The following is an 11,915-nucleotide window of genomic DNA, read 5'->3' on the forward strand; positions in this document are numbered from 1 at the left end:
CTCGTCCCACTTACTCGGGAGTCAAGGTTTACTCCCGGGCACAGAGACTGAAGAAGTAGGGCCAACTCCTAGAAAGGCTCCACCTTCACCCCATTCAGGAGCCCTTCCTGGCTCACACTTAAGAAGCAGAGCGCAGAACGGTCTGAGGAAAAGGCAAGCACATCCCAGGCAGCGACAAAAGGCACCATCCAATTATGCACATGATGCGCAGGAGTCCCAGCAGCACTTTAAACGATTGGTGGGTGTGAACAAGGCGGCTGCTCCCAGGCAACTGGCAGCCCTCGCGTTTCTCTCACCCAGAGAGGCATCCCCCCCCCCTATCGTCCTGGCAGAGCTGGCCCTCCTGTCAAACTGCGGCCCTCCAGATGTCCATGGACTACAATTCCCATGAGCCCCTGCCAGCGTTCGCTGGCAGGGGCTCATGGGAATTGTAGTCCATGGACATCTGGAGGGCCGCAGTTTGAGTACCCCTGGGCTACAGCGTGCAGGCAGAGGGAGGGAAGGAGAAAATCCACAAACCCAGCAAAGTTAACACTGGCGACAGAGGTTTGTTTATTGCTAACATGCCTCACGTTTTGCTTTTGATCTGTCCAGTGGTCACCAACTTCCAGAGCCCATGTAGCGTTTTCAAGGCAAGAGGCGGGCAGAGGTGGTTGGCCATCACCCTACTCTGTGTAGCAACCCTGGCCTTCCTTGGGGGCCTCCCCTCCAAGTCCTAACCCAGGCCAACCCAACTTAACTTCCCAGAATGGGCAAGGCCAGGTGATGCCTCTGGGGCCCGAATTCCAGCTCAGCATTCCGCTAATCCTAGCACCGTTCAACTTTGCATGTAGCACATGGTAACACTAACGTGTGCACGGCTGGCCTGCGTGTGCAATTCTGTGCCTTCGGGCAAAAGAGCAAAAGAGAGGCCAGCCTCCCTCTGCCCGCAGCAGGGAATGCGCTGAGCAGGAAAACTTGGGAGGCGAGTTTTCCTTGACTCTTGCATGCCCCCGGGGGTGGCAGAGGCCTCGGCATTTGGCCTCAACAACCTCCTAATGAAGGAATTAATTCGGCCGGCGGGTAAAAGCCAGAAGCGGTCACGCACGCACGCACGCACACAGGGGAATCTGCAGAACTGGATGTGAGGAGTGAGCGAACGCCTGCTCTCAGTATCCTTCCAAACACCCAGGTGGGTCACCACATCGGTCTCAAGCAGCAGGACAACGTTCCTGTCCAGGGGCACAGTTTTATTCCAGGTACCAGGGGCCAAGCCCGTTGCATCCAGGGATACAAGGGGCGCTAGATCAGGGGGGTGGAGTGGGAGAGCCCTGTGGACGGCCTCCCCCTCCCCCCCAGACCTGGAAAGGCTGCAGGCAGCTCTTAGGGAACTCGCCAGTAGGGGCAGGGATCTGCAGCCTCCGAGCCTCGGAGGGAAGTGGAAGGAGGAGGGGGTGGTCAGGGGTGGGGAACAGAAGCTGATTGGCTGGCTGCTGGACAGACAGGCAAGCCGGTTGGAAGAGGAGGCACACAGGGGTGGGACAGTCGTCCTGAGTGGGTGTTAAGCGCAGAGTGGCACTTAAGCCATGAGACATGCTCCTCCTCCAATATTACCAGAAATATTAAGTGGAACAGATACACTTCGGTGAGCATGCACCCTTGTTCAGATACAAAGACATGGGAATTACCAGTCCATACCAGACAGAAGGTGAGCAGGAAATTAGCACACTGCATAATGAAAATGCCTCACCGGTTCAAGAGCCAAACAGGGACAACCAGCTTAGAATATAATGTTACATTTCATAGAATCCTAGAGTTGGAAGGGACCTCCTGGGTCATCTAGTCCAACCCCCTGCACTCTGCAGGACACTCACAACCCTCTCGCTCATCCACTGTTTGGGCTTAATTCTGGGGGGAAACCTAGTGAAGGAAACGGACAGACGCTTCCTTCATTGAGAGCAACTAACAGAGACCCTGCTGTGACACACCCCCCTCCTGAAACACAAGAAAGGCTCTCAGGACGTGAGCCTCAGGGCCTCCAAATAAGACTCCCCGCTGCTTTTCCCGTAGCTGAGGCTGCTCACAGCTCCCTCAGAAAGAAACGGACTGCAGGTTCCTCACGGGGAGACAAAGGCAGCTTTCCAAGAAGGTGCTGCATCTACACACCACGGCGGCAAGACGGCCTGCCTGATGGCAGGCTCTCATTCCACAGGGTAGGTGGAAATCTGCTTCTAGCTTGTGTTGAAGTTTTGCAACGTTCACTCTGACCTGGAGGGGCCCGAACAGCCCAATTTGGCCAGCTCCCAGAAGCTACGTAGGGTCGGCCCTGCTTAGTACTTGGAAAGGAAGCTGCCAAGGATAGAATCACAGAATCACAGAGTTGGAAGGGACCTCCTGGGTCATCTAGTCCAGCCCCCTGCACAGGATGTCCTGGGTTGCTGTGCAGAGGCAGGTGAGGGCCAGTACGAGCCAAAGAAGCCCAGTGTTGCTACGCAGAGGCAGGCCATGGGGAAACCACCTCTGTTCATCCCATACCTCAGCTCAGGCTGGTCAGATCTCAAAAACTGAGCAGGGTGAGTCTGGTTAGGACTTGGAGGGGAGACCTGCAAGGAGGCCCAGGGCCGCTATGCAGAGGCAGGCCAGGGCAACCTACCTCTGCTTGGTTCTTGACTTGAAAACCTTACAGGGTAACCACATGTCGGGCCGGACGGGACGGCAGTTCCCATGACCACCACAACACACAGTGGGTCCCCTGGTCTCCTCGGTAGGTTACGTAGGATTTTCTGTAAATTTGGATGATCCCAGCAAAAGCGAATACTTGGATTTCATTCTTGGTTTCCGAGATGGCAGAAAGTTTCAACCTGGCGGAATGAGCTCCTGGAAGAGCTGAGGGCCCCGTTGGAGTTGTCAGCTTTCCGCAGAGCCTGCAAGACGGAGCTCTTCCGCCAGGCATATGGTTGAGGCCAGAGTGGTACCCAGAGTGACCATCAGAGGATCTCTATGTTGAGGTCAACTAGGTTCCTCGCTCCCAGGGAGAAAGAGCGTTATTGACCCCTGCTGAACGGGGGGAGAGGTTTGGTATTTTATTGTTCGCCATCTTGCTATGCTGTCATATTTTGTATTAAGGGGCATTTTAGGGGATTTATTGTATTTTATATTGATCTTGTAAACAGCCACGAGACATTCAAAAGTGGTGGTATATAAATATAAACATAAATAATTTCCTGTCCTACTTATTATTGCTCTTTTAGGTTAGGCAAACCGAGGCCCAGAAACCTGGGAATCCCCTTAACCTGCCTCCAGCAGGCCCTTCCGTCTTTGTTCCCGGCACCCTCAAGCTGCTTGTTCTAGAGCGGAAATAAATATTTGGAAACTTGGCCAAGTTTAGAGCGTGACCTTGAGTTGTCACCTCAACAAGCTCCGAAACCAGCCTTTCTCTGCAGAATCCGCCAAGGCGCGGACGCCCAACTCCAGAAAAAAAGGGGGTCGAACGCCTCTTGGGTTTCTTTTTTTGGCCCGGAGTTTCCTTGGCAACCAAATCCAGCTGGTTTTAAATTTAGGAGTTCAAACAGAAAATGGAGCTGCAAAAGCACCGCTTGGCTTCGGCCCAGGGATTGTGACTGCACAGTTCCTTGCCCTGAGGCAAATTTCTCTGCCTATCTGGGACTGCGTTCAGGATCCCTCCCAGGCTGGATCCTGTGCAAATCTGACCGGCTATTTCAGGACTTCTGTCCGGCCTTCCCATCCGATTTCAGCTGATTTCTCACACCAGTTTTCTCAGCAGGACCCCACACAAATGCCCACCCTGTCAAAGGCCACATGTACCAAGATCTTACTTTCATGGATGAACAGATCTTAATGGATCCATCGCCACAGGGGATGCGTATCACGTGACAACCAATTCAAAAGCAAAATTCTGACCACGGAAGCCATTCTGCATAGGCAAAGTCTCATGACAAGAGGACCAGGCATGTACCTGGACACACGCAAGGACATAAGAGAAGCCCTGTTGGGTCAGGCCAACGACCCCTCCAATCCAACACTTTTGGTGTCACACAGTGGCCAAAACTCAGAGGCCACCAGGAGGTCACCAGCAGGGCCAGAACTCCAGAATGCCTCCCACTCTTGCCCCTGCCCCCCCCCCAGCACCAAGAGCATCCCTGCCCCAGACATAAGAACCTAAGAGAAGCCATGTTGGGTCAGGCCAATGACCCACCCAGCCCAACACTCTGTGTCCCACCCTGGGCAAACCCAGGGGCTGTCAGGGGGTCCCTGAACAGTGCCAGAACCCCAGAAGCCCCCCACACACATTGCTCCCCCCAGCTCCAAGAACATAGAGGCCCACAAGTTCCCACAACTGTGCTCAATGCCTCAGGAACGCCACTAACCCACACATGGCCTTGCTACGGTTTAACGGTTGGTTTAAGGCAATAGATCACCTCTTGGCAGATTTTGGCAACGTAAAGTATCTCGGAGTTATATCATCTTTGTCCTCGAGTCAAACACCCCCCCCCACACACACTTTTTAACAAACATGCCCTGAATCAGCCGCTAATTCCTACTTGTCCAGGGCCCCCTGTGGCTACCCCATGCGCACTTTCTGCATGTGCCACCATTTCCTAGGACCTGAGACTGCAAAATAGCTGAGCTACGGTAAAATCCCTGAGCTACGGTAAAATGCTACCTGCCTGCTCCTAAGGTAACCTCTGCATGCGTCTCCCAGGTGAGGAGAGGCCCATGTGCCTTTGAAGTAATGCGCAGGGGGAGAGATTTGGGACAGGTGGCTTACAAACAAGGACCCGAGGCTCTAGGTGTCAAAATTTTGCCTGCAGAGCACGGATGGTTCTGCACCCTCAGCTCACTGTCCTTGGGCTAGCCCCTTCCTCCCCCACGCGTGAGGCTTGCCAACCTCCAGGTGACGCCTGTAAACCTCCAATAATTTCAGCCGCTTGCCGGGACACTGAGGTCCCTCCCCAGGCTCCACCCCCCCCCTCCAATGTCCACACATTTCCCACCCTGGGGCGACAACCCGCAGCCACGCAGGCGACGGGGCAGGGGGGCAGGTTCTGCGTCATGCGGGAACCGGCTGCGCCTCTGCTGGGTGGCTTGGCGTGAGGGTGCCAACTAGCAGGCTGGGGGCGGGAGAAGGGGAGAGCCCCAACGCCGCTTGCCAACTCTGAGACATTCCGGCGGATGCGGGGCCCGGGGCTTCTCCTGCCTAGGCGGCGGCCCGCGGCGCTTCCGGGAGACGTCCCGGCGCGCCCTGGAGGTCCCGGCGGGGGGCGGGGGGGGGCGGCTGACCTGCTCGGCGTCGGAGGCGGCGTTCATGCCCAGGCGGGCCAGGCCCTGGCGGAGCTCGTGCACGTCCACGCGGCCGTCGCGGTTGGCGTCCAGCTGCTCGAAGAGGGCGGCCCAGCGCTGGCGGCGATCCGGCTCCGCGCCCGGCGACGGCGGAGAGCCCCGCATGGCGCCCCCCCCTACAGCCCCGGCGCCCCCGCCCGATCCCGCGCCCCTCCCCGCAGCGCCGGCCCCGCCAGCCCCGCCAGCCCCAGCGGCCGCGCCCGGCCCCTGCCTCCGCCGCTCGCCTCCATCGCTCGCCCGGCCGGCAGCTGCCGCAGACGCCCCGCCGCTCCCCCCCCCCCCGGGCTCTTTCAGCGGCAGCGGCAGGGGCGGGGCCAGGCGCCGCCCCCCAGCTGAGCGCACCCGCAGGTCTCCCCCCCGCCCGCCCACGACGCGCCCCGGAGGGAGGGCCGGCCCGAGGGTCTCCGGCACTGCGAAGCTGCCGCCGCCTGGCTGCGCTGCCAACCGCCAGGCGGGGCCTGGGGATCTCCCGGAAGCGCCGCCCCCTCCAGACGGCGGAGAGCGGGAACCGCCGGGGCCCCCCGTGCAGTGGGGCCGCAGCGTCCCGCAGGCGGAGAGAAACGGCCGCTTCAGAGGACTGGACGCTTTTTTGTGCCGCGGACCTTCCGGGCGCCGTTGCCCTCTTCGCACCTCCGGGTGGGTTAGAAGACCCTCCCTGGAGATCCCCTGGAAGCCCCCAGGGCGGAGAGCGGCCCCCCCCCGGCAGAAAAGGGCCGCTGCGGAGAGGGGTCTCTCTGCCGTCGCTCCCCAGACGCCCCCCAAACACACCCTCCCACCAGTGGCCAGGAACCTCTCCGTGTGGTGCGGTTGCCGACCTCCACGTCGGACCTGGAGATCCCCAGAAGCACCACTTGATCTCTGCACTGCAGGGAGCATTTCCCAGGGTTGCAGCGCCCCCCACTCCTCCGGCCCAGTCAGATCCAGGTCGGAAAACCTCTGAGATTTGGTTGTGGGGGCTGAGGACAGGGACGCCAACAGGGCACAAGACCACCCAGTGCCCCCTCCCAAGAGCCCTTTTCTCCAGGTGAGCTGATCTTGTTCCTCTGGGGAGGAGCTGGAATTCCGGGGGATCCCCAGCCCCCCCCCCCAGATCTCTTTGAACCAGAACTGGTCTCGAGGTGACAGAGTGCCGTCCCTCTGGGGAAATAGAAGGCTTGGGGGGGGGGCAAGGCACCATCCCCACCAGGGGCACTCAAGGCAAGGGAGAAGCAGTGGGGGTCTGCCGTTGCCTTCCTCTGCAGAGCCTTCCCTGGTGGTCTCCCATCCATGTACAGGCCCTGCTTTTTTCCCAATGTCTGGTGAGGTTGTTGGCCATTGCCTTCCTCTTCAGAGTCTTGCTTGGTGGCCCCGCATTGAAATACTGACCCCCCAGCCAGGGGCTTTTGAGGCAAGGGAGAAGCAGAGGGGGTCTGTCCTTTCCTTCCTCTGCAGAGCCTTCCTTGGGGGTCTCCCTTCCAAGTACAGACTCTGCTTTGTTTCCAACTTCGGGTCACCCCAGCCAGGGGCGTTTGAGGCAAGGGAGAAGCAGAGGGGGTCTGCCCTTTCCTTCCTCTGCAGAGCCTTCCTTGGTGGTCTCCCAGCCAAGTACTGACCCTGCTTAGCTCCCAAGATAGAATCCTAGAGTTGGAAGGGGCCATACAGGCCATCTAGTCCAACCCCCTGCTCAACGCAGGATCAGCCCTAAGATCCGACAAGATGCAGCTACACTCTACTCTGTTTTACTCAAGGCATGAGCTTCCGTGTGCCCAGGCTCCTCTTCAGATACAGGGACACAGAATAGCCTCAGGAGGGAGGCTGAAAGGCCTGGAAGTCCTTGCTGGAGAGAAGAGGCTTAAGAGCGAATAACTGAGGCTGGATTAAGGCAGGACTCGAGCTCTGTGAATTGCCACAAATACGCATGGAGATACAAGCGTCACGGAAGACGGCAGAGTCCAGCACCTGCCTTAATCCAGCCCCGGCCATCATTACACAATTTCTCTGCTGCTTCTTCCCTCCAGCCAGCCCTTCCTGGCAATTAACCCCCCACCCCCCACCACCCACTGCATCCGGAGAAGGCTGCATGCCCATGAACGCTCCTGCCCCAAATTAAACTCCGTTAGGCTTCAAGCTGCCTGGCTGGGCTCGAACTGTGTTCTGCGGCTTCCGACCGACTCGGCTGCCCACCTGGATCCCGCTCAGGTAGATTGCACACCTCCTCCTTCCAAGACACCGTCCGGAGGGCTGGACTGTCAGTCACAAAACACGAGAATCACGTTTTATTTGTAGCCTGCCCTTCCATATTGCTCAGGGCTGGAGGCTGCAGTCCAGCGGGAGCCCCTCCTTGGCCCCCACTTTCCTCCCCAGAGTCCTCAGGGGCCGTTTCAAGGCCCCAGGAGGCTCCCGGTGTACCCCAGAGGCTGGTGGGTCACAGAGAAGCTTTAATGAATCACTCCTGAGCACATTCCTTTGGGGAGTGGTTGGTAACCCTTCAGGCTGCCACGCAGATAGACTGCTCCTGTCGATCAGCCTCTGCACCCCACACGGCCTGGTTCAGAATGGGCTGCATGGCAGTGGCCACTTGAAGCTGCCTGGTGCTGGGCCGGCCTACAGCCAACCCCAGTTCTGCAGAGAAAGCCCCCCCCCCAGTGGCCAGCTCCCTTTCAATCTGCTGGGCCTTGACCCCCAACCAGAACCTGGAGTGATCCCAGGGGTGCCCTGTGCCTGGCAGGCAGGGGTCTCCTCCTCCCTCCCCCCAAATCTCCTCCAGGGGCCAGGGCTGGGCCCTTCTGCAGCCACTGCCTGAGCTCTGCCAGGTGACGCATGACAGACTATACAGCTGCCCGGCATGGAGAGGCACCATCGGCCAGTCCAGCCCTCGGTGAGCAGGGATTCGTTGGGAGAAGTCTCTTGTGCTTGCCGATTAGGAAACCAGCTGGACCCTTCTCTTCCAGCCAGGAGGGGGAAGATTTCCGAGACTGAAACCCCCCTCCCCTCCCCGTTTCTGGAAAACGGCTTCTCTCCCTTGTCACGGACGTCGAGATAATTGGTCCCCAGGAATGAAGCGGACGCAGGTTTTGGCGTGTTTCTTCACCCCCCGCTGGCTGCTGCCGTAAGCACGCTAATGCGCCCTGTCGCACATGCTCGGCCTCCCCATCGCGCTGCCTTGAATGGCCGGTTTGTTCTTCCCCGGTGGGGCCACTCGGCCGCAAAGGAGCGGAGTGAAGGCTGAGCCGTTGGTGCCCAGGGGCTCCCGGGCCTTCCTTCCCGACCCCCTGGCCCTGTGTGCCGGCTCAGACGTGCCCCTGTGTGCTGCACGTGAAGCCAGGTGCTTCCCACTCCCCGACTCCTCGCTGGAGGGATCCTCTTTCTTACTCCGGCGGGCTCAGCTGTCTGGAGAGGCCAAACCTTGGGATCGCCCCAGGGCAGGCCCTATCTCTGGCTCCTCACCCTCCTGGGCCCTCGATGGTCGCCAGGGATGTGCTGAACTCTAGCTGTGAAACTGTTCCCACCCTTCCTCTCCAGGACCGGAAAGCAGGATGTCTGCAGGGGGCAGGGAAAGGGGCTAGGGAGGGGAAGCTGCCCCTCTTCTTCTGGTGGACCGCAGGCAAAGGGGGATTGGGGAGAAGGCTGCAGGGGGAGGTCGTCCAAGGCAGGTGAGTCAGGGCGCCTCTCAGCGGCCTCCTCCTCTGGCACGATTCTGGAGGGAAGCTGGGATCTCATGCCATTTCCTTCTCTTTCCTTACTTCCTCTGGATCCCGCCTTTCTCCCCACTGGCTCTCCCCACTGGAATGGGCTGCCTAAGGAGGTGGGGAGCTCCCCCTGACTGGCCGTCTTCAAGCAGCGGCTGGACAGATCCTTCTCCTGGATGCCTGAGGCTGATCCTGCACTGAGCATGGGGTGGACTAGATGGCCTCCATGGCGCCTTCCCACTCTAAGCTGCTATAACACTGGGTCAACATTTTCAGCCCACTTTCAGCTGCAGCCTCAGACATTTCTGACTCAGCCCTGGGCTGCTATGATTGCCTGTTTTGGTGCTCTCAGGGGGTGCGATAGAGCTGTTCCACCACCAGGAGGCAGGCCTCGACTGAGAACAAGATCGGCCAGCCTCAGCGAGGAGTTTGAAGGTGGGACAGACAACTTGCAAAGTTATGACTGGGATTGAGCCAGGGTCTCAGGCCAAGGTCTTCCCCATCCCCTCCTGCCTGGTCCTTCTAGATGGAGATGCCGGGGATTGACCCTGGGCCCTTCTGCCTGCCAAGCAGAGGCTCTGCCCCTGAGCCAGGGTCTCAGGCCAAGGTCTTTCCCAACCCCTCCTGCCTGGTCCTTCTAGATGGAGATGCCGGGGATTGAACCTGGGCCCTTCTGCCTGCCAAGCAGAGGCTCTGCCACTGAGCCAGGGTCTCAGGCCAAGGTCTTCCCCATCCCCTCCTGCCTGGTCCTTCTAGATGGAGATGCCGGGGATTGAACCTGGGCCCTTCTGCCTGCCAAGCAGAGGCTCTGCCACTGAGCCAGGGTCTCAGGCCAAGGTCTTCCCCATCCACTCCTGCCTGGTCCTTCTAACTGGAGATGCCGGGGATTGAACCTGGGACCTTCTGCCTGCCAAGCAGAGGCTCTGCCCCTGAGCCAGGGTCTCAGGCCAAGGTCTTTCCCAACCCCTCCTGCCTGGTCCTTCTAGATGGAGATGCCGGGGATTGAACCTGGGCCCTTCTGCCTGCCAAGCAGAGGCTCTGCCGCTGAGCCGGGGTCTCAGGCCAAGGTCTTTCCCATCCCCTCCTGCTGGTCCTTTCGACTGGAGATGCCAGGGATTGAACCTGGGACCTCCTGCAGGCCAAGCAGAGGCTCTGCCCTTGAGCCACCACCCTTCCTTCTGCTTTCAGCCCTTCTGAAAAGAATAAATGGATATTAGACATGTCCGTATTCCACAAATGGTGGGAGAACAGCTTTGCCTCCTGGAATACCCTATTTGGGACCTCAGAGTAGGTGTCCTTCATCATAAGAACTGAAATGGGACACAGGAGTGTGGAGTGGTCTTCCCAGTTGCAATGTATGGCTGCGAAAGTTGGACCATAAGGAAAGCCGAGCGTCAAAGATTTGAGGCTTTTGAACTCTGGTGCTGGAGAAGACTCTGGTGAGTCCCTTGGACTTCAAGGCGAACAAACCGGTCAGTCCTAGAGGAGATCAGCCCTGACTGCTCCTTAGAAGGCCAGATCCTGAAGATGAAACTCAAATACTTTGGCCACCTCATGAGAAGGAAGGACTCCCTGGAGAAGAGCCTAATGCTGGGAGCGATTGAGGGCAAAAGAAGAAGGGGACGACAGAGAACGAGGTGGCTGGATGGAGTCACTGAAGCAGTCGGTGCAAACTTAAATGGACTCCGGGGAATGGGAGAGGACAGGAAGGCCTGGAGGATCATTGTCCATGGGGTCGCGATGGGTCGGACACGACTTTGCACCTAACAACAACAAGTGTGGAGGGGCTGAAACTAAGACTAAGGACTAAAGCAGGATCTGGGATTTGTCTCTTGCGATAACTGTTGATTTTGTTTGCAGAACTGGGGGCTCCCCGCCCATCTCAGGCCTTCACTAGATGTGAGTTAGGAAGCACCTTACAGACCAACCAAGTAATATTTGTGGTTAGGGTAGTGGTTAGTGTGCCAGGCTAGGATCTGGGGGACCCAATCCACCCCCATTGCATCACAGAAGCTTGCTGGGTGGCCTTGGGGAGTCACCCTCACTCAGCCTAAACTACCTCGCAGGGTTGTGGTGGTGGTGGTGGGTTGTGAATGGTGGGGAGGTGAATGATATAAGCCATTTTGGGTCCCCGTAGGGGAGTAATGTGTGGTATAAAAGAAGGAAGCAGAGAAAGAAATGCTGGATTTGGATCCAGATCTTTCCCCCCTGCAGAGCAAGGCAGCTCTCCTCTGAAGTGGGCTTTGGGGAAGGTGTCGATGAGTCAACAGACTTGGTGCTTTGGGGGGGGGGGGAGTGTCAGATGTTCCATTTCCACCTGGGTGTTTCCACCTGTGCCGTTGGCATTTCACGCCCCGGGGGGTCCTGGTTTCTGGCTTGTCTTTTTGCATACCTGTGGGATTTTCCCTGTAAGGCATTTTATTCTATGTGTTTGATCTCTGCTGTAAGCTGCCTTGAGGTCCCTGCGGGAGAAAGACACCTAATCATCAGTTAATATTTATTTCTATTTATATACCACTTGTTTCTTGTACTGTTTTCTACGTTTTATGTAAACTGCCCTGAGCCTCTGGGGAATGCACTATATAAATATAATAAATAAACAAACAAACAAATAAAATGCACTCCCCCACCCCTGCTTAAAATGGCAACCGTTTCGTGACCATCTGCAGATCTCCACCGATGCAAGTCCTACAGTTCTGTTCACCCAGAAAAAGCCCAGAGGCCCCAACTGCTCTTTGCCCCATATGGTTGCCACCCTCCAGGTGGCACCTGGAGATCTGGTGGAATCATAACTGATCTTCAGACCTCAGGGGCCACTTCCCCTGGAGAGAACACCTGCTTGGGTGGGGGGGGCTCTCAGGCCCGCTCCCCTGCTGAGGCTCCCCCCTCTGCCCCCCACCCCAACCT

At 58.0% G+C, this 11,915-nt stretch overlaps 1 protein-coding gene across 1 annotated transcript in view; it reads right to left on the reverse strand.

Annotated features, from left to right (window-relative positions):
- LOC143833716 (mitochondrial adenyl nucleotide antiporter SLC25A23-like) overlaps positions 1–5,474 on the reverse strand; it is a 34,768-nt gene extending 29,294 nt beyond the window's left edge. The window contains exon 1 of the mRNA XM_077329841.1: positions 5,281–5,474. Coding sequence (XP_077185956.1) covers positions 5,281–5,445 — 165 coding nt within the window. The 5' untranslated portion in view covers positions 5,446–5,474. The remainder of the gene's footprint in view (positions 1–5,280) is intronic.
- Positions 5,475–11,915: the final 6,441 nt, after the last annotated feature.

Source organism: Paroedura picta, chromosome 3, assembly GCF_049243985.1.
Source record: "Paroedura picta isolate Pp20150507F chromosome 3, Ppicta_v3.0, whole genome shotgun sequence".
Classification (NCBI taxonomy): domain Eukaryota; kingdom Metazoa; phylum Chordata; class Lepidosauria; order Squamata; family Gekkonidae; genus Paroedura; species Paroedura picta.